The sequence below is a fragment of the Protopterus annectens genome, chromosome 14.part0 (genome assembly GCF_019279795.1).
Source record: "Protopterus annectens isolate FY-2018-M chromosome 14.part0, PAN1.0, whole genome shotgun sequence".
In the NCBI taxonomy this organism is placed as follows: Eukaryota; Metazoa; Chordata; order Ceratodontiformes; family Protopteridae; genus Protopterus; species Protopterus annectens.
Window position 1 is genome coordinate 839,007,578 of NC_056748.1, and position 22,986 is coordinate 839,030,563.

Sequence of the window (22,986 nt, forward strand, 5' to 3'; positions counted from 1 at the left end):
GCGAGTCATCTAAAGCACTGTCACTTATGTCTTATTTTCAAATATATGTTTTAATCCTTTATTCCTTATTCTTTAAGTTTGCTAAACTATTCACATTCGATGACAATAAGGTCAAACCTGTCATCTGTTCCAGCATATTATCTCTCTTTTTCCAGCATTCAATCTTTCTTAAAAATCCTTCTCCAGTTTCTGTTACTCCTCTTTTCAGCTCTTTTCGCATTCTGACTGATTGATTACATTAATTACTGGCGCTAGTTTTAATCCCCAGGGTTTGCCTTTCATATGTCTCAAAAATTAAGAAAGAAAAACTCCATATTCAACATAATTACATATATAATTGTTTGTGTACAACTTTCTGCCCCAATTAGCGTAAATACTCCACCTACTTGAGTACTTGTATTTTGTTGAACAGCCATTTTTATATCAAAACTTCTTTATGTTATTCTTACATCCTCTCCCCCAAACGTGAGAATGCTTTGTTTCACATTTGTTTTTATGAGAAACGGCTGCCCCACATAACCAGTTCATTAGCCGGACTCTGTGCTATATACATAACCACCTTTCTGACCCAGAACATTCACTTATTTCTTGGCTCCTTATCTTGCTTTCAACCAGGCCATCATTTTTGGTCATGATTTTTATACATCTTTCTTATTTACCCTTCTACGATTTCTTCTACAGCTGCTGAATATTTACACTAATAAGACTGAGTGTATGGTTAACCATCTGCTACACTTCAAAGCATTTACTTATTTACACTGTAGAAGACATTTCTCAGGTACTTCATGTCAACTACTCCCATAGGCTTGCATCAATTTTAGCTAATCAAACAGCAGAGCCTTCCTACAGTCCCACTAATTAGGTATCTCCACCCCTAGTCAGTTTAGATTGGTAAATACATTCAGTATATAGAAAATATTCCCCCATCATTTCAATTTTAGATTGTTAAAGCATTAAAAACGATAATTAAGAAAGTAAAATATAGCACTGCATAAAAGCCTTACAAAATTTTAATACTGTCCCCTCCCCTCCTTCCATTACTTTTATCACACTTCCCATGCAACCATCAGTGAGAAGAATTCCAGACCATGTATCAATAAAATTTATATACATATGCAGTGAAGATGAATGAATTAAATAAATATATTAAAACAAATCTGTAGGAGAATTTATAGTTTTACTTAAAAGGATAATTACTAATTAGTAAAAGATAAGTCATAAGTGAAGTATTTTACAGGAAGAATATTTAATGGTGCCTATAGGTCTAACAGTACTAACAAAACCGAATGGAAGTATCCAGTTCCCTTCCAAATTCAGCCACTGGACTTTCTGCTCTGTGTCTATGACTTGCAGTTTTGTTTTACTTCCCTTCCCCATATCATTTATTATGTGGTAATCCAGTGACAGAATACCATCGCTCCTCATGTGTGGGGGTCCTGCATATTTTTTTAGACAAGAAACTTTTTTTTAAACAAAGGGGGATGTTTCATCAGTGTTATCAGATTGTTCCTAGATAGAATCTTGCACTAATTCCGCACAAAGTTTTCTTCATGACAAACATTCCTGTCGGCATCTTGTATCTGCAAATCTTCCAGTGCCCCTTCTACTTCTAAGTCGGTCTTCATGCCATCTGAGGTGGAAAAACACGACTTGCTGGAGAGAGAAACTTTAATTTTAACTTCTTTGGTTACACGGTTTTATTGCAAGCAGAAATTTGTCCTTTCCTATCTGGTGATATCAGAGTAGTTATGATCAGCTATATACTCCTGTTTGGTCAAACTCAACTGCTTATCCTTTCTGCCACAATCTGGACAGTTCACATTCCCTTCTGTTCTCAGGTCTGAAATTTCATAAGCATCATGCTTGCCATTCTCACTGCTGAAGTGTTTGGCATATAAACCATGTTCTCTTTTGATTTTCAGTTGTTGTTCTTCTATCCCTGACAATTTACTAATGCAGCTCATTATGGACTTCTTGCAGTCTTGCTCCCTCCACCTTTTTGGGGATTGCTGAAAACCTTAAAATGGCCATCTGGGAATCGTCTTCTACAAGACAATTTTTTTTTTAATTTCATTCAACCAAGTTAATTTTAATTTTGTCCTACACCATGCCTTGCTCTAGTAATCTTCCCTTCATTCCTGCATTCTCCTTTTGGAATAATGTTATGTCAGAGCTTCTCAACACAGCCTGTTCAATCTCCTCTACTTTTTGGTTACTATTCTTTATATAGTCTTTCCAGGTACTACTTGTCTTAAATACCTTTGTATATGCTCTGTTTATCTTTTCCTCCACAAACAATCGGGGACATCTGGATTAGCCGCATGCTGCTTTGTCTGCCTCCATGGCCACATGGCTTTCTGGACCTTGCATAGTTTCTTTACCACTTTTACTAATTTTTTTTAATCTTACTTGGTTTCTTGGATTTTGCCCTTGTTCACATGGAGGAGTTTCCTGTATAGATAAATACACTTCAGTGCAAATTTCATTGCTTTTCCACTACAAATTCTCCATCTGGGAACAGTGAAGTGAGTTTCCTAGAAGTAGTCCTCCACAGAGGAAGTCTCAAATTTTTTTTTTTTTTTTTGGCAAATCACTGAAGATTACCGTCAGCCAATAATGCCCGACATTAAGATTGCATACTTCTTATTGTTCAGAAAATGCACACTGATGCAAACCTGTTTTATAAGTGAATTTGAGTAGTACTTAAAAAAACATCCTCGATTTTGATTACCTTTGCCCCCAATTCTTTTTGGATTCTCCGGAATTCTTAAGTAGAGAAGCATGTTCTTGTCTATTTGATAGCACTAAATGCTTTACTAACTTTCAAAGCTGGTAAAACACTCTGTGGTCCTATACTATTTTTTTCTGTAACTGGTACGGTACATAAAGTTCTGTGAACGACAAAAAATTAAAAGGGTTATGGTCACTGACCCGATCTCACTGTGCGTTCTCGACATGGACACCAAGATTCATCTTTAGACACCATGGTCAGCAATCTGATCATAATCCTTTATGCTATACATACCATATGTATGTATGCATGACTGCATGCAGTTTTTTTATGAAGTACATGGAACACACTTATGCTCTGAATTCAAGAAAAAGCCAAATCAGTTTATCGCCATTATAATCTAAAAGAGGTGCTTAACATTTTAACCACCTCTCAGTGCTGTTAAGCTCTAAGCAGAAAGTACAGTTGTGTACACTTACCATAAATGCAGATGTGTATTCACTGTTGCAGTCATTACATTTGGGTAATCTGCTGGCAGGTTGCCCTCAGTCGAGTAATCTGCTGGCAGGTTGCCCTCAGTCGTTCTGAATTCCAAAGTCTTGGGTCCTGCGTCGGTTGCTGTCTCCTCTTCTAAAACGTCAGGTCGTAAGGGGTATAAAACATGCAGCAGATGCCATTTTCTTTAGTTTTTCTTGTCCCCGATGTCAGGTGCCCCCAAAAAGGTAGCAAATACACACACACACACACATATATATATAAATATATATATATATATATATATACATACATACATGCATCAGTATAAACTTTACCTTCATCTACAAGCAAAACCACCACATAGGTTGTAGAAGATAGTGAAGGAAAGAAACTCCAGAATGACAGGGGGATGGCGGGAGGGTAACCTGGACTGCAACAGTGAATACACTCGAACATCTACATTTATGGTAAGTGTACACAACAGTACTATGTTCTTCGTGTTTCACTGTTGCAGTCATTACATTTGGGTAGAATCCCAAAGCTATGGTTGGGAGGCTGGAGCTAAACAGCATTAGGAACGGCTATAAGGCCCTGCAGAACTGCAGTGGCAAATCCTGCCCTGGATTTAGAGTAGAGAGGCAAATGATAATGCTTTGTAAAGGTGTGAACAGAACTCCAAGTAGCAGCCTCTAGAATGTCTATGGTTGATACTCCCCTTAGAAATGCTGCTGAAATAGCTGCAGCTCTGGTGGAATGAGACCTAATGCCCTTGGGCACAGGTTTACCATGGTGTAAGTAGCAGAAACAGATGCAGTGGCTTATCCACTTTGAAATTGTCTGCTTTGATACAGCCTTGCCTTCTGATCCTGCAGCATATGTCACTAGTAATTGCTCAGTTTTTCTTAGAGCTTTAGTCCTGCTTAAGTAGAATTTTAGCTGTCTAGGTACGTCCAAGGAATGCAGAATTTTCTCCCCCTTGTTCTGCGGATTTGGATTAAAGGTTGGCAGATGAATTGTTTGGTTAAGAGCCACACTGGAAACCACCTTAGGCATAAAAGTAGGATTTGTCCTCAGAGATACCCTGTCTGGGTAAAATATGATAAAAGGCTCTACAGCCATGAGGGCCTGTAGCTCTGAAACTCTTCTTGCTGAAGTAATTGCCAGTAGCAGAGCTGTTTTCCATGATAAGAACTTCATATCAGCAGTAGCAGCTGGTTCAAATGGAGGCAGGGTGTGCTTTTCCAACACATAATTGAGGTCCCATGCAGGCAATGGTGATCTTCTAGGAGGCCTTACATTTTTGGCTCCTCTAAGATACTGCTTTAGTAAAGGATGAGAAAAGATTGGTGGCTCTGTATTATAATGAGCCAAAATGGCAGAGGCATGGATTTTAATTGATGAGAAAGATAGGCCTTTGTCAAGCATCTCAGTTAAGTATTGCAATATCTGAGGAATATTTGGTTCTGCTGCATCAGTTCCTTGTGCTTGATTCCAAGCAGAGAATCTCTTCCATTTGTCAGCATAAGATTTTATAGTACTAGGCCTTCTGGTTTCCAAAATGACATCCATCAAAGCTTTACTGACAGGAGCTGTTTGTATGACTACATGATCAGCCATGTTGCCAGGTTCAGAGTCTGTAGTTGATTGTGAAGGATCTGATTGTTTTGCTGGGACTTGAGGCAAGGTCCAAGCTGGGTATTGAGATAAGTTCCTTAGGACTGGGTACCAGTATAGGCGGGGCCAGTCCGGGGCAATTAGTATCATCTTTGGTTTCTCTTGTCTGACTTTTAGGAGGACCTTGGGGAGAAGAGGCTGAGGAGGAAAGGCATAAACGGATAGGTTTTTCCAACTGAAGGATAGGGCGCCCACTTTCCATGTTTGTCTGTGACAAGTTCTTGTGCAGAATTTTTTCAATTGATAATTTTGAGGAGAGGCAAACAGATTATGTCTGGGCTCCCCCATTTATCTGTTATCATGCTGAAGACTTGTGGATTTAGTTTCCACTCGTGAGGATCCATAAGGTTTCTGCTTAAATCGTCTGCCAGATTGTTTTGTTTTCCTGGCAGGAATTGAGCTTGAAGATGTATTTGGTAGGTCAAAGCTGTGTCCCACAGTGCCATGGCTAATCTGCAAAGGGGGTATGAGTGTGTGCCCCCTTGCTTGTTTATATACCACATGACTATGGTGTTGTCCGTCTCTATCAGTAGTTGTCCTGGATGAAATAAGTCCTTGAAGGCTGTTAGGGCATTTTGAACAGCTAGCATCTCTTTCTGGTTGATAGGTAGATGCATTTGTTTTGGTGACCTTATGCCCTGAATGCATCTTCCTGCCACGTGGGCCCCCAAGCATAATCTAATGCGTCTATTATGGTTTGGCTGGCAGGGGGTAGAGTGAATGGCCATCCCATGTTTTGGTGACATGACTTTGCCCACCATACAAACTCCTGTTGCAGGCAGGGAATTAGAGGAATCATTGTTTCCAGACTGTAAGACTGTTGACTCCATAGACTTTCTAGGTACCACTGAAGTTTCCTCATATGCAGCCTTCCATATGGAATCAGTAGGATGCAGGATGCCATAAAGCCCAGAGCCTGCAGAATTTGTCTTGCAGAAGATTGGGTTTTTGTTGCCATCAGTTAGAAGTAAGTAGTCAGTTGCCTTTGCTCGTCTGGCATGAGATAAGCCATCTGGGCAGTTGTATTCAAGCTTGCACCCAGGAATGTTATCTTTTGAGAGTGTACCAGTTGTGATTTCTTTTCGTTTATTGTGTACCCTAGGCATGTTAGAAGCCTTTTCACAAACGCCAGGTGTCGAAGAAGTGTCCCCTTGTTCTCTGCTTGAATTAGACAGTTGTCCAAGTAAGGATATATTTGTATACTTTTTTGTCTGCAAAATGCAATTACTGGTGCCAGAAACTTTGTAAAGACCCTGGGCACAGTACATAAGCCAAAGGGGAGTGCAGAGAATTGGTAATGCATTAAGCCAGCCTTGAATCTGAGGTATCTTCTGCATGACTGTCTTATTGGGATATGCAGGTATGCCTCTTTTAGGTCTAAAGTCACAAGCCAAGTATTCTTGCCCAGCATGGGCAGAAGCTGCTGCAAAGTCAGCATTTTGAATTTTGGAATGTCCAGGTATGTGTACAGAACCGATAAATCCAGTATTGGCGGCCAGGCCTTGTCCTTTCTAGGTATCAAGAACAGTCGAGCAAAAACGTTGTCCTTTTTCCTGTTCTGGTACTGTCTGAATGGCCCCCATTATCCATGAGGGACGTAACCTGTTTCTGTGCCTCTGCCCATTGATATTTTGGCAGATCTGGCCAACCATTTGCCATATGCAAAGTGTGGAAATGGAATCTGTATCCCTGTGATAAGATATTTAGTACCCACTTGTCCTGGGTTATTAACTGCAAATTTTGAGCAAAAAGTGCTAATTTTCCTCCTATGGGTGCTGCCAAAAGATAAGTGCTTGGTGTAGGCAGAGGGAAGTCATTGGGATTGCTTTCTGTAGGTTTGCACATTATCTCCTCCAGATTTGGAGGTGGAAGCGCCCCATTGCTTTGACCGGTATGAATCTTGCGCCTGGTATCTGGAACCCTTAGGGCATCTGGATTTGCCCCTTTGAGCTCTGTCTGACACAGGAAAGGACCAATTGTTTGCAGGCCAGTGTCTACTGAATCTTGGTGGCTGCACTTGTAAGAAGTCTTTAACAGTTTGCATAGACTTAGCTTTGTCTTCAATTTTCTTTAAAACCTCTTCTGCCTTAATACCAGAGAATCATGCTGTAAGGGTGCATCTAGCAATTTAGCTTTAACATGATCAGGCAAATTTTGTTCCTTTAACCAGGCATGCCTCCTAATCACAAATCCAGTAACTGCGGCCCTGCAGGAGGCCTCTAAGGAATCAAAACCACATTGCAAAGTATGCTTTTCAACTTGGTTCAGCTGCATGCAATAATTCCTGCAATTCTTTATTTTCTGCACATTCTGAATTTAACATCATTTTCTGTTTCAGCAATCCCATAACATGTTGGTGGTACTTAAGTATATGAAATGGACAGTTTAAGGCCCCGATTGCCAAGGTTGCAGCTGTATAAACCTTTTCCCCCCATCTGTCCAGTGCCCCTGAATCTCTGTCAGAGGGGGTAGAATTTTTTGCTGTTGAGGCCTTAACTCCCTTTGGACCCTGTGAAATAAGTTTCAGGATCAGCAGCAGGGTTTCTAAATAAAAATTTATATGAGTCAGGGACCCTGTAATATCTGTCAGGCTTACTGGGAGCTGGAGGTAAGGAGTCAGGGGTCGAGCTTGATTCCGAAAACACATCATCCACAATGTCTAAAACAGGAGGAATGGCTAAAGGCCTGTGCCGAGGGAGAAGAAGGAAATCCCTAAGCCTCTTTTTTGATTCTGAGAAGTCTTGACTCTCCCAGTGAAAATGGCTCCCTCAAAGTATGCAAGGTTTGTCCAAATGAATAATCCTGAGGAGGAGATGCAGATGGAATAGACTTCCTCAGCATCAGAATCCTCACAGGGAAGCATAGATAATTCCTGATCAGAAGAGGAATCAGAAGAAATAGAAACCTGATCTGAAGATTCATAGTCAGTTTCCTGCCTAGGCCTCTTTATAAGGAGGGGGATGCGTACTCCTGATCAAGGTAATAAGGTCTTCAGCCATTTTGATCATCTGTTTTTTAGTCATAGAGGCCTGTGCACGTGGCTCATGCGTTAGTTTTTTAGTTTTAGAAGTTGCTCTTGTCTTTGGTTTTGCAGCTTTCGTCGGTTTGATATACAAATGTTGAGGTCTGAATACACCCTCAGAAGCCGGTGCCTGCTCAGTGGCTCCAGACAAATCCGTGGGAGATGTATCCTTCGGTCCAATACCTTGAGTATTTTGCGGCATGCCGGACTCCACATGGGAGTCAGTAGAGGCCTGCGACTCGAAGGTAGCGGGTATCAGGGGCTGCGAAAGCACCTCACTGAGTACCGGCGACTGTCTTAGGAGAAGCTTCATCGGTTTTGGATCTCGACTGCCTTTCTCTGTCCTTTTCTTTGCGTTTTTTATGTACTCTGGTAGTCAGATTACTATCAGACATTTCTGACTAGTTAAATGTTTCCAAACTACTTTGATGCAAAGATATATCGATTCTTAATATGTTCGTTGGTTAAATCTAGCACAAAACTGACAGCCAGGCACGTTGTGATCAGGGCCTAGGCAAGGAATACAGTATAAATGGAAATCTTTATGAGGTATTTGCTTCCCACAAGTAATACAATTATTAACTTTTTCTGACATCAGTAAAAAGCAAGAAAAAAGTTTCCCCAATGAGGTACTTAGCTTTTGGTGAAGACTTCGGTTCTGAAACTCAAACAAGAATATTTCAGTAGTCGGCCGACCGGCACTTGTGAAATGCTTCTGCTTCGGGCACCACGCAGCAAGAAAGACTGAAGAAAATGGCATCAGCTGCATGTTTTATACCCCTGACGACCCGACTTCATGGACGAGAAGACAGCAACCAACGCAGGACCCAAGACTTTGGAATTCAGGCCGACTGTGGGCAACCTGTCAGCAGATTACGTGACTGATTGTATCCTGCCAGCAGATTACCCAAAAGTAATGACTGCAACAGTGAAACATGAAGAACATCAGCAATGAGAAGCTGAAATAGCTTTAAAAACTGTAAACTGCTTCACTACCACACAGTACACATACCCACACCAAAGTAAATAAAATAAAAAGTGCAACAGAGTGAATTATTTAACAGTTTTTTTTTCAAAACCATTTATTCAACACTTAGTTTCTGGCCGCTGTCTACGGGCCAGTGCTAAATGCTTTATGGCTTTCAAAGCTGTATAACACTCAACACTCCTGTACTTTTTCTTCTCTAACAGTACACTGCAGCATCTAAAGCTCTGTGTAAAACAAATAGTTATGATCAAGTCTTTCTATTCATAACTGTGTGTTCCTGACACTGATATCAACATTCAACTCTCAAGCTTTGCTCTACTTTCAAGGTGAAATTTTTGACATCCACGCTTCAAAATTACATAACTTGGTTATGACTGCAGACTCAATCATCAAGTGTATTTATACTACTAATAGGATTGTAGGAAATACAAGGCAACTGAATCTTATGACCATTTACGCCTTGTCAATACCCACCCTTAAATGCCTCCTTTTTTGAGGAGGACTATGGTGCTAGTCAAGCAGAGGTGAATTTGTTAATGTCCATCCAATCAACCAGTTTCTTTTTGAACAAAAGAAAAGTATTACACCGCTTACTTTACAGGAGGAATGCATTCCAGAGATGGAGATGTGATTAACTCCCCTCTCTCTCTCCACAGTGACTTATTTATATGCTGGAAAATTAATCCAAGCAACTGGGGGTGGGAATAGCCAAATCTGTACTAGCCAGTCTGTGACATTACTACGTTTCTGTATATATTTGGAGTTTAACTCCTCGGGCCTCTTTAAAAACAAATGCATTCAATTTTCACATGCATAAACAAATGCTACACATGAATGCTACTAACAGCATTGACAATGACTGAAACTGCAGTCATACCCTCAATTAAAAACTTGAAATCTTCTCAGACCTGTTTTTTTTTTTTATTTTAAATAAACTGCTGTATTAATCAGTGGATACAGATGTTTTTTTACACAGCAAAGAACTAAAGAACTTCTGCCTACTGCTTAGATTCACAGGTATGGCCAACCAATATAAACATTAAAAAAATACACATACCTGCACCAAAGCACGGATGGCACTGACTGATTCATCAATCCGTAAGCTGTCATCTTCATTACCAGCACAGAAAGAATCAAAGGACCATGATGTTTCCATATTGACCAAACAATGCCTGTTACGAGCACTGTACTCCACCAAGTTGATGAGCAGACCTAGACCCTGCAAGAAATGGACACACACATCACTGTACTTCAGACTTTTGATACTTAAGTAACTCTGCAACTTGTGGAGAAGTTAGATTAATCTGTGGTAAGTTCAGTACTAAGAAAAGCATTACCACAGTCATTTGCACATGAAAGTGTCTCTGGAAAACGACACAGTAAACTTTGATTCACAAGTTTGGTTCAACAGATTTACAGGTGGTCTTCTAAAAGTGGTTCTGCTGTAACAGTGTAAAAGAGCAATACACTGATAACATCTGAGGTAGAAAGGCCTAGCTATCAGCTAAGATACATCTTTCTGGAAATATTAAGTGTTTAAAATTTAGGAAACTAAAACAATTTCTAAAATACAATTTCTAAACTAGTTTTTTCAGATGACAGCAACCCTTTCTACCTATAGAGGGGCTTTGGTCTCACACCCTCTTCTTCTATATAATACCCCTGGGATTACTGTATCCCAAGGCTATGAAAACAGGGATTTTCAAAACGTCACAACTTGAATCAATCCTTAAAATTATACATATGTAATATAAAAGACAACACATGCATTTTAAAATGTGAAATACCCAAGGTCATGACAAGGAAGAAATATTAAAGGAACAGTACAGACTTAAGAACTGGAAAGACAGAGAGAAGAGTAAGCTATTTAGGATGTGGCACAACAGTGCGTCTCATGCAGCTTAAAAAGTGACAATATGTGGTGATTTAAGGAGAACAGGAAGGCATCAGAGTAGGGGAATTACAATGGTATTGAGTTGGCTAGAAAAGTAAGAAAGGGAACAGTGGGACTGGACAGAAAAAAAGCACATAAATGACATCAGAAAGAATAGTGTCCGAAAAGATAGGGAAGAAAATACACTCATGAAGAAGTCAGTCAAAAGTTGTAAGAGAAGTTCATACAATAGTGTGGAAGAGAGTAAAGTGAAAGAAAAAGTGAGAAAAAGTCAACACACAAAACAATTATGGTAATGTGAAAGTAAAGGGGGTAGATGGCATGATAAGTAATGAAACAGAGGGCAGCCACTAATACCTATGAAAAAGCCAACACCAAGAGAATAGAACTTGGCAGGTTGAGGCACTTGCCTACCTAGAAGGAAAAGATAGTTGTGTAAAATCTTACCATAACCATAGACGTCTTTCTCTTCTATATGCTGCAGTATTCATAACATGAGGGAATCCAGCCAGTATACAAAAGTCTTAAAATGCTACTGTGTGGTACGTGTGAAGCTACACAACTCCCATAAAGAGATGCCAGGTATAAAGCGGACGTCAGCACATACCAATCTCAGAACTGAATGCTGCAAAGCACCAGCCTGATCTTAGGTGAGGAAAGCATGTTAAAAGGGGCCAGGCAAGCATTGAGAAAAGGTGGAGGGGTGGGGTGAGGGGGGTGGCACTAAGTAATACTGCAAAATACAGAAGAGAAGGACATCTATGGTTATGGTAAGATTTTATGCAGTTATTCTACGTCCTTCTATTCATATGCTGCAGTATTCATAACATGAGGAAGAGTGCCAAAGCCCATGTAGAGGAAGAATTGGGTGGAGGAACAGAAGCATTTTCCACAAAACCATGCAGAATAGCTATGGCAAACCCAGCCCTGGAAAGGACATCTTGTTTATTGTATTTAGTGAATGTATGAACAGAAAACCAGGTAGATGCCTCCAAGATGGAGCAAGTGTCCAAACCTTTAAAGAAGGCTCCAGAGGAGGACACTGCCCATGTGGAATGTGTCCTCACAGGAGAAGACTCTTTCCATTGGTTAAGTAACAGAAAGAAATGGCTTTAGAAATCCAAGAGGAGATAGTCTGCTTAGAAACAGGTTGATCTAGGGCCCTTGGGTGACAAGAAACAAACAAGCATTCAGACTTATGGATAGGACTGGTTTTGTTAAGGTAGTATCCGAGTTACCTGTGCATGTCTAAAGTGCGCAGAATCCTCTCACTGGAGGATTGAGGGGAAGGAAAAAAGACTGGCAGGTTGATAGACTGACTGAGGGTTAGCTCATTAACCAGCATGGGCATAAAAGAGGGATTTGTGTACAGAGAGACCATATCCCTGTAGAAGGCTTAAGAGGAAGGTAGAGATTAGAGCTTGTAACTCAGAGACCCTTCTGCCAGAAGTAACTGCCACGAGAACAGTTTTCCAGTTGAAATGTTGTAGGGAAGAACAACTTGCTGGCTCAAATGGGGCCAGTGTTAAGTTTCTCCAAAACAAAACTGAGACCTCAAGGAGGAGGAAAGTACAGTTTTGTACCTACCATAAATGTAGATGTCCGAGAGGAATGCATCTGCAGTCTTTACAAATGGGTTGTCCTGTCGTCAGGCAGCCCTTCGGTCGGCCGGATTCCAAAGTCTGGGTCTGGCTTCGGCTGGTGTCGCACTTCACCCGACGTCATTGCGGCAGTTATTCGGGTATAAAAGCATCAGCCGACGCCATTTTCCTCAGTGTTTCTTGCCCCAGATGCCAGGTGCCCTCTTGGATGGCTAAATTTGGATAAATGCCAAAGTTTCCAAATAGTAGAGAGCAAACACACAAAATAAGCATGTATGTACATATATACAAACAAATACACCATAATAGATCCCCCCAAGCTAGCTGAAGATTGGTAAATACCCTAGGAGTACCTCAGAGGGGAAGGAGGGTGGGTAATCCTGACTGCAGATGCATTCCTCTCGGACATCTACATTTATGGTAGGTACAAAACTGTACTATGTCCTTCAAGGATGCATCTGCAGTCTTTACAAATGGGTAGAATACCATAGCTAAACTAGGGGAGGAGGAAATGAGAATAGATTATGGTGTAGTCAGGATCCCTTGCAAAACAGCAGTGGCAAAACCAGCACGGGATCTACAGTATAGAGGTAAGTTATAATGCTTGGCAAATGTATGCACGGAGGTCCAAGTAGCAGCCTCTATAATGTCCTTGGTAGCCACTCCTCGTAAGAAAGCTGTGGTAGTGGCTGTAGCCCTTGTGGAGTGAAGCCTGATGTTCTCTGGAGTTTTCTTTCCATGGTAGGAGTAACAAAATCTAATGCAATTTCCTATCCATTTGGAGATTGTCTGTTTAGAAATTGGTTTTCCTTCCTTTCCTGTTGCATATGCTACCAGAAGCTGGTCAGTTTTTCTATTGTTTTTTTGTCCTGTCCAGGTAGTAGCGTAATTGTCTGTGTACATCCAAGGTATGTAAGAGCTTTTCTCCCCTGTTCTGTGGGTTGGGGAAGAATGTAGGAAGGTGGATAGCCTGATTTAAAGAGACTCTGGATACCACCTTAGGCATAAATGTAGGATTTGTTCTCATGGACACTCTATCTTGATGGAAGATCAGGAAGGGTTGTACTGCCATTAATGCCTGTAGTTCAGAGACCCTTCTTGCTGAAGTTATTGCCAGCAGGAAAGCAGTCTTCCAGGATAAGTATTGTAATTCTGCTGTTGCTGCTGGTTTGAAAGGAGGAAGAGTCAGTTTTTCTAGCACAAAGTTCAAGTCCCATGCTGGCAATGGAGGTTTCCTGGGAGGTTTTACATTTTTAATTCCTCTCAGAAACTGTCTGAGCAGAGGATGCGAGAAGACAGGAGGATCCAAGCTGTATTCTGCTGAAATAGCTGATGCATGTATCTTGATGGAAGAATAAGACAGGCCTGTATGGAAGAGCTCCGCCAAGTACTCCAGGATGTTGGCTATGTTCACCAGTGTCACATCTTGCCCCTTTGCAGTACTCCAGATGAGATATCTTTTCCATTTTGCTGCATAATTCCTTCTTGTTGAAGGTCTACGAGCCTCCAGGATTATGTCTTTAACCCTTTGGGATAAATTTGGGTTAATTGCTGTTATGTAATGTTCCAGGCAGTTAGCTGCAGAGTTTTTAGGTTTGGATGTAGGATGTTGTAGTTGTTCTGTGTCAGCAGTAATGGGATCAGGGGCAGTGTCCATATTTGTTCCCGGGACATGCTCCTCAGCAGTGGATACCAATGTTGTCTTGGCCAGTCTGGGGCTATCAGAATGATCCTCGGACATTCCTCTTTGATCTTGAGAAGCACCTTGTGCATCAAAGGAAGTGGTGGGAATGCGTATGCTGTCAGGCTTTTCCAACAGAAAGATAGGGAGTCCACCTTCCAAGCAAGTGGGTGGTAAGTCCTTGTGCAGAATTTCTTCAACTGGTGATTGAATGGGGATGCAAACAAGTCTATTTGTGGTAATCCCCATTCTCTTGTGATGGTTTTGAAGATGTCCGGATGCAGCATCCATTCGTGGGCATCTGTTGTAGTTCTGCTTAATATGTCTGCTAGAATGTTTTCCTTCCCTGGTACATAAATTGCCTGTAACTGAATGTTGTAGCTCAGAGCCACATCCAATAGGTCCAGTGCCAGCCGGCATAGAGGGTATGAGCGTGTGCCTCCCTGTTTGTTGATGTACCACATAACTGTGGTGTTGTCTGTCCTTATCATCAACTGGCCTTCTTGGAGAAAAGATCTGAATGCCTGGATTGCCAATTTTACTGCCATCATTTCTTTTAGATTTATGTGCAGATGCAGCTGGTCTTGAGTCCATAGGCCTTGAATGCACTTGCCCATCATGTGTGCCCCCCAACCGAGGTCTGAGGCATCTGTCGTGATGGTTTGTCTTGGTTGACCTTTGCAGAAGGGCAATCCTGTGTTTGATTGACAGGCCTGAGCCCACCATAGGAACTCTTGCTTCAGGCATGGGATCATTGGAATTTTGGTTTCTAGGCTGTGCTTGTGCTGGGACCACAAATTCTTTAGGTACCACTGTAGCTTTCTCATATGCAGCCTGGCATGAGGGACCAGTATTATGCAGGATGCCATGAAGCCTAGAGCTTGTAGCACTTTTCTTGCAGTTAGATGGTTCTACTTTGTTAATGCCAAGAAGTAGAGAGGAAGTTGCTCTTTCTTTTCTGTAGTTAGAAATGCCATTTGTTTTGGTGTGTCCAGTTCTGCACCCAGAAAGGTTATTCTTTGGGATGGAATCAGCCTTGACTTTTTTGTATTGACTGTATATCCCAGGGCTTGCAGCAGGTAGATGACTCTTTGTAAGTCTTCTGTTAGTTTGTTTTTGTTGTCCGCTTGTATCAGGCAGTCGTCCAGGTAGGGATAGATTTGAATCCCCTGAAGTCTGCAATGAGCGATTACTGATGCCAGGCATTTCATGAACACTCTGGGCGCAGTAGATAAGCCAAAGGGCAATGCTGAGAATTGATAATGCTCTGATCCTGCAAGAAATCTGAGGTATCTTCTGCAAATTGGTCTTATGGGGACGTGCAGGTATGCCTCCTTGAGATCTAGAGTTACCAGCCAAGACTCCTTGCCCAGCATGGGAAGAAGCTGCTGTAGGGTCAGCATTTTGAATTTTGGAACAATGAGGAATGTGTTTAAAGCGGACAGGTCTAGAATAGGCCTCCATTTGTTTTCTTTTCTTGGTACCAGGAAGAGTCTGGAGTAAAATCCCTTCCCTTGCTCCATAGATGGTACCTTTTCCACAGCTCTCATTCTTAATAATTGAGATATTTGTTTTAGAGCTTCTGTCCTTTGAGTAGGTGGTAGGTTTGGCATTCCTCTCTTTCCTGGTAGAGTATGGAAATGGAACCTGTAACCTTGGTCTATAGTTTGCAAAATCCATTTTTCTCTTGTAATGCAGTGCCAGTTTCTTGAGAATAATGTTAGCTTTCCGCCTAAGGGTGCTTCTAGTTGTTCCCTGGTAGGCGGTGCCACCGCCAAGTCACTGTGATTGAGTTGTTGTAGTGGTGGTGGCTGTATCCGTGCCTCATTGGTTGTTACCCTGCCACTGGCGATCCCTGTAGGCACCCCTGGATTGGTTTCTGCCTCTAGAGCGCCTATTCCTGCCTCTTTGGGCCTTAGAGGAGTCCGGAAAGGACCAATTCTTGGAGGGCCAGTTCCTGCTAAACCTTGGAGGTTGAACTTGTAAGAAATCTTTCACTGTTTGCACAGATTTTGCTTTCTCTTCCATCTTTTTTAGTACCTGCTGTGCGGGGGCACCAAATAAATTGACCTTGTCCATAGGTGCATCCAAAAGCTTAGATTTGACATGGTCTGGTAATGCCTGTTCTTTCAACCATGCATGCCTCCTGATAACTGTGCCAGTCATGGCTGATCTAAAGGAAGCCTCCAGTGCATCATAGCCACATTTTAAAGAATGGTTACTAACCTGCTGTATGTTATGTACCATTTCTTGAACATACTTTTATCTAAAGATTCTTCAGAGGACAGCTTTTAGACAACTGGTCAAGCATAAACTCTTGATATTGAATCATATGAAATTGGCAGTTCAAAGCTCTAGCTAACAAAGTAGCAGAGGTGTAAACTTTTTTACCCCATCTCTAAGGACCTGGATTCCCTTTCAGAGGGGAGGGGTTTTAGAAGAAGTAGCTGCTACAGCTTTAGGGCCCTGGGAGATAGTCTCTGGATCTGCAAAAGGAGCCTTATATAAGTGGTGATGAGTGTCCGGGACCCTGTAGTACCTATTGGGCTTAGCAGGAGCCGGAGGTAAAGTATCAGGAGCAGTGCAAGCATCATTAAATGCATCATCAACAACAGATAGAACTGGAGGTATAGCTAAAGGCCTATGTTGTGGGAAATGTAGAAAGGTCCTAAGCCTTTTTCTAGAGTCTGAGAAATCTTGGCCCTGCCACTGAAATTGTTCCCTCATAGCATGCAAGGTTTCCCCAAAGGAAAATTCCTCAGGAGGAGAGGCTGAAGGGATGAACTCCTCAGCATCAGAGTCTTCGTAAGGAGAATAAGAAGCCTCAGGAGGGTCTGTATGTTCTGAGTCATCAGAGGAATCATCTGTGGATACTGGCTCAGGGGGCTCTGCTCTAGGCCTCTTTTCTGGAGGAGGAAGAGAGGCCCTGTCTGGATGAGGCTGGGCTACACGAATTAAAGAGATGAGATCCTCAGCCAAAGAAAGCATATGGGAGCTGGTGCTGGGCCTGTGAGAGGGGGGCTTGGCAGGCACAGGTTTTGATGCTTTGGCTGCTTTAGCCCTGGCAAAGGCCTTAATAGACATAGCTGGAGGAGGCCTAGCAGCTCCACGTGCAGGGGTAGAAATATCCAGGGGAATGGTGTCTGATAAATCCTGTGAAATCGCAACAGAAGGTTGGACTTCAGAAGCCGTTTCTACCAAGTTAGAAGAGGCCTCGGTAGAAGGCAAGTTATCGGCTGAAGAAAGAACCGCTTGCTCGGTTTCGGCCGAAACAGAGACACTCGTGGTTTGCTTAACCGCGGTTTCGGCCGAAACCGCGGACCGCGAGTGTCGGTCCTTTTCTTTGCGTTTTTTGCGTAGTCGGAGGATCCGACGGCATAATGTAGGCAACATCGGAGCCGAAAATCTGTTCAGCAAAGTCCGAGCGACGTCTAAGCGTCCGTCGGTTAAAAGAAGCACAGGCTAGACAAGCTGCTACGTCGTGGTCTGGGCCTAAACAATGTATGCAATAGGAGTGGAAATCTTTATGAGGTATTTGTTTCCCACAAGATAAACAGTTATTAACTTTCTCTGATATCGGCTGAGGCAAGAAAGAGTCCCCAACGGGGTACTTAGCTTTATAGAAGTCTTCAAAGTAGTATTCGGTAGTGGTAATCTCTGGATCTGACCGACCGGCACTTGCGAACAGCTTCTGCTTCGGGCGCCACGCGGCAAGAAAGACTGGGGAAAATGGCGCCGGCTGATGCCTTTATACCCGAATAACTGCCGCAATGACGTCGGGTGAAGTGCGACACCAGCCGAAGCCAGACCCAGACTTTGGAATCCGGCCGACCGAAGGGCTGCCTGACGACAGGACAACCCATTTGTAAAGACTGCAGATGCATCCTTGAAGGACATCTGGTTTGATGTGAAGGATGCCTTTTAGGAACAGTGTGACTTCCAACCTAGAAGCTAAAGGAGGAGACAAAGGCAGACATGCAGAGATGGCAGAAAGATGTGCTTTAACTAAACAGTAAGACAGCCCACTCCATCAATTCACACAGATAGGACAAAACCAATGGGACATCCACTAACAGTGGTTGTAAATCCTTTTTGATACATTGGAAATATAGGATTTCCTAGTATTGTGTTTTCTGGCATCCTGCAGAACTTGAAGCATGTCCTCAGAAAAAAGGTGTCTGAAGGGAATCAAAACCCTATCACCCACAGGTTCAGGTTTAGACTTGACATCTGTGGATGTACTAGAGTTCCTTTGTCCTGTGTGAGCAGTTCCATTCTGTGTGGTAACTTGTGGCGATTGCCTTGGTTAAATGAGAGAAGAGGGGGGAACCAATGCCATCTTGGCCAAAAGGGGGTCACCAGCAAGATTTCTGGTTGTTCCTGCTGGATTTTTAGCAGGACAGTTTTGAGGAGAGGGAAGGGGGAATGCATACAGAATCATACACTTCCATGAAAAAGAGAGAGCCTCCACCTTCCATGCCAATGGATGTGGGATCCTGGCACAAAATTTGGGAAGCTGTCTGCTCATGGTGAAGGCAAAGACATCTATTTGAGGTACACCCCACTGATGGTCCAGATCCAGAAACACATCCCCTGTACAACATCCACTCTTGGTATTGAGTCATGGACCTGCTGAGTGCGTCTGCCACAACATTATGAGTTGAAGGGATCTAGACAGCCTGAAGAGAGGCTTGACTCTGCAAGACTAGCTCCCAGGCCTGTAAAGCCAGTCTGCACAGGAGAAAAGAATTTGTTCCCCCTGTCTGCTGACATAAGAGGACTGTGGTGTTGCCTGTGAACCACATTAGAACCCCTGGGGAAAGCATAGGTTTGAAGACTTGCAAATAGGAAAAATCAAGTCCCTTACTTCTTTTATGTTGATGTGCTCCTTTGTTTGGGTTGGAGACCAGACATCTCTGTCCTTCCAGGATTCCAATGTTGCACCCCATCTTGCATCTGAAGCATCACTGTACAGCTCTTGAGTGGGAAGAAGTGGTTGTAAGGGTAGGCCTGCATTCCTTGCAACCCGAAGAATCTGCCAGTCTAGCTCCCTTTTCAAGCAGGACAGGAGTGAGATGACAAACTCCAGACAGTGGGAGTGTTGCATCCAAACTGTCCTCAAGAACCACTGTAATTTTCTGACATGCAACTTGGCTCAAGGGGGCATGGGAATCTTTGAGGCCATGAACTACAAAGGCACAAAGTCCCTGGCAGTGAGAAAAGTACAGTTTTGTACCTACCGTAATTGTAGATGTTCGAGTGTATACACTGCTGCAGTCATTACAATTGGGCTATCCTGCCGTCAGGCGGTTCCCCAGTCAGCCTGAGTTCCAAAGTCTTGGTCCGGCGTCGGTTGCTGTCGCCTCCTCCCTGACATCAGTGTGACAGGGGTATATAAGATGCAGCTGACGCCATTATCTTCAGTTTTTCTTGCCCCAGATGTCAGGTGGCCCCAAAAAGGTAGGCAATACAAATTGCTAATAAAACATACATAAGAAAAGCAATCAACAACTTTCAATTATCAGCAAATACTCCCCATAGGTAGTAAAGGGTACAAGACATAGGTACGCACCAGCAAGCAAGAGGGGAAGGAGGGAGGGTAACCTGGACTGCAGCAGTGTATACATTCGAACATCTACATTTATGGTAGGTACAAAACTGTACTATGTTCATCGTGTTACACTGCTGCAGTCATTACACTTGGGTAGAATCCCAAAGATGAGGTAGGGTGGCTGATTCTATAAGGCATTAGGGGTGGCTATAAGGCCCTGCAGCACTGCAGTGGCGAAGCCAACTCTGGATTTAGAGTATAGAGGCAGATGGTAATGCTTGGTGAAGGTATGTACAGAACTCCAAGTTGCTGCTTCCAAAATATCCTTGGTAGGTAACTCCTCTGAGGTAGGCAGTTGAAGTGGCTGTTGCCCTGGTGGAGTGAGATCTAATGCTGCTAGGTAAAGGTTTCCCATGGTGTGTATAGCAGAAATGTATACAGTGTCCTATCCATTTTGAAATAGTCTGTTTCGAAATGGCTTTTCCCTGTGCTCCTGCAGCGTATGCTACCAATAACTGCTCAGATTTTCTGAAAGCTTTGGTTTTGTCCAAGTAGAAGCGTAACTGCCTATGTATGTCCAAAGAATGTAGTCTCTCTCCTTTATTCTGTGGATTTGGATAAAAAGTTGGCAAGTGAATAGTTTGGTTTAGAGCCACACTTGATACCACCTTTGGCATAAACGTAGGGTTAGTTCTTAAAGACACCCTGTCTTGGTGGAAAATGATGAAAGGTTCCACTGCCATTAGTGCCTGTAATTCTGAAACTCTTTGTGCTGATGTTATTGCCAGGAGCAGAGCAGTTTTCCAAAAGATATATTTTAAATCTGCTGTTAGCTAGATCAAAAGGAGGTAAAGTTAATTTTTCCAACACGAAGTTGAGGTCCCAATTTGGAGTAGGTACTCTACAGGGCGGTCTTATGTTTTTAGCCCCTCTGAGGTACTGTTTTAGCAAAGGATTAGAGAAAATTGGTGGATCCGTGTTGTAATGAGCAGAGATGGCAGAGGCGTGGATCTTGATGGATGAAAAGGAGAGGCCTTTGTCCAGCATCTCAGTTATTGTAGTATCTGAGGAATATATGGGACAAGAGGGTCAAGGCTGTGAGCCTGGTTCCAGGCACAGAATCTCTTCCATTTGTCCGAATAGGCTTTCCTGGTACTAGGCTTTCTGGTCCCCAGAATGACATCCGTAACAGCTTTGGAGAGAGGCTTTGCTTGCTTGACTAAGGACTCTTCCATGCAGCTAGGTTTAAAGTCTTTAGCTGGCTGTGAAGTATCTGATTGTTGTGCTGAGTCAGCAGATGTGGGATTTGAGGCAAAATCCAGGGTGGTCCTTGTGCTAAGTTCTTTAAGATTGGGTACCAGTGCTGGCGTGGCCAGTCTGGTGCAATCAGGATCATCTTTGGCTCTTCTTGCCTGGCTTTTACGAGTACCTTTGGAAGGAGAGATAGTGGTGGGAAAGCATATACTTGTAGGTTTTTCCAGCTGAATGAGAGGGCATCCACTTTCCACGCTTGTGGATGTTAAGTCCTTGTGCAGAATTTCTGTAGCTGGCAGTTCATTGGGGATGCAAACAGATCTATGTCCGGGCTCCACCATTTCTGTGTTATCATTCCGAATATTTGTGGATTCAATTCCCATTCGTGGGGATCCATGATGTTTCTGCTTAAGTCGTCTGCCAGTCTGTTTTTCTCTCCTGGCAGGAATTGTGCTTGCAGATGAACTTGACAGTTTAGAGCTGTGTTCCACAAGGTCATGGCTTGTCTGCAGAGGGGATACGAGTGAGTGTCCCCTTGCTTGTTTATGTACCACATAACTGTGGTGTTGTCCGTCTTTAGTAGTAGTTGTTCTGGATGCAGCAGGTCCTTGAAGGCTATAAGGGCATTTTGTACAGCTAGCATCTCTTTTTGATTGATGTGAAGATGCCTTTGTTCTGCGGGCCACTTGCCCTGAATACATTTTCCTGCCATGTGTGCTCCCCAGGCATAATCCAATGCATCTGTTGTCAGTGTTTGCCTGGCTGTGGGTTGAGTAAAAGGCTGTCCCTTGTTGAGGTGACAAGCTTGAGCCCACCATTGAAACTCCTGTTGAAGGCAAGCAATTAGTGGTATAACTGTTTCCAAACTTTGTCAGTGTTGAGACCAAACACTCTTTAGGTACCATTGTAGTTTCCTCATATGCAGTCTGGCATATGGAATTAGTATGCAAGATGCCATGTAACCCAAGGCCTGCAGAATTTTTCTTGCAGGGAGTTGGGTTCTTGTTGCCATCAATTGAAAATATTGAGTCAGTTGTCCTTGCTTGTTTGGCATGAGATAAGCCATCTGGGCCGTTGTATTCAAGCTGGCACCCAGGAATATTATCTCTTGTGAGGGCACTAGTTTTGATTTATTTTCATTTACTGTGTACCCTAGGCAACTTAACTTTTTTACAAACGCCAGATACTTTAGAAGAATGTCCTTGCTCTCTGCTTGAATCAGGCAGTCGTCCGGGTACGGATAAATTTGAATTCCTTTCTGTCTGCAAAATGCAATTACTGGTGCCAGGCACTTTGTGAAGACCTTGGGCGCAGTAGATAAGACAAAGGGCAGTGCAGAGAATTGATAGTGCATTGAACCAGCTAAGAATCTGAGGTATCCTCTGCAGTTTTGTCTGACAGAACTTGTAACTGCTAATCTACAGGAGACCTCTAAAGAATCAAAACCATATTGCAAAGTATGTTTTCCCACTTGTTCAGCTGCATGCAATAAATCCTGCATTTCCTTGAAATTAGGAGGATCTGAATCTGGAAGCATTTTTTGTTTCAAGTGAGACATCAAAAATTGCTGATATTTTAGTATGTGAAACTGGCAATTTAAGGCCCTCGTTGCTAAAGTTGCAGACGTATATACTTTCTTCCCCCATCTGTCTAATGCTCTGGAATCTCTGTCAGAGGGGACTGGATTCTTTGCTGATGAGGCCTTAACCCCTTTGGGTCCCTGAGAAATAGTTTCAGGGTCAGCAACAGGGCTTTTATAAAGAAATTTGTGAGAGTCAGGGACTATGTAGTATCTGTCAGGCTTACCTGGGGATGGAGGTAAAGAATCAGGATTTAAGCTGGATTCAGTATACACATCATCCACAATATCTAACACTGGCGGAATAGCAAGGGGTCTGTGCTGAGGTAATAAAAGGAAGTCTCTGAGCCTTTTCCTGGAGGCCAAGTAATCCTGGCCCTCCCAATGGAAATGCTCCCTCATGGTATGTAAGTTTTCCCCAAAGGAGTAGTCCCTCAGGCGGAGAGGCTGATGGAATTGATTCCTCAGCATCAGAGTCCTCATAGGGGGGTAAAGAATATCCTAGGTCTGAGGATGAATCTGAAGAGATGGAAA

At 42.8% G+C, this 22,986-nt stretch overlaps 1 protein-coding gene across 1 annotated transcript in view; it reads right to left on the minus strand.

Moving 5' to 3' along the window:
* The window catches only part of WAPL (WAPL cohesin release factor), a 3,318,690-nt gene that overhangs the window by 496,003 nt on the left and 2,799,701 nt on the right, over positions 1-22,986 (minus strand). Inside the window, exon 17 of the mRNA XM_044056596.1 lies at positions 9,950-10,111. Coding sequence (XP_043912531.1) covers positions 9,950-10,111 — 162 coding nt within the window. The remainder of the gene's footprint in view (positions 1-9,949; positions 10,112-22,986) is intronic.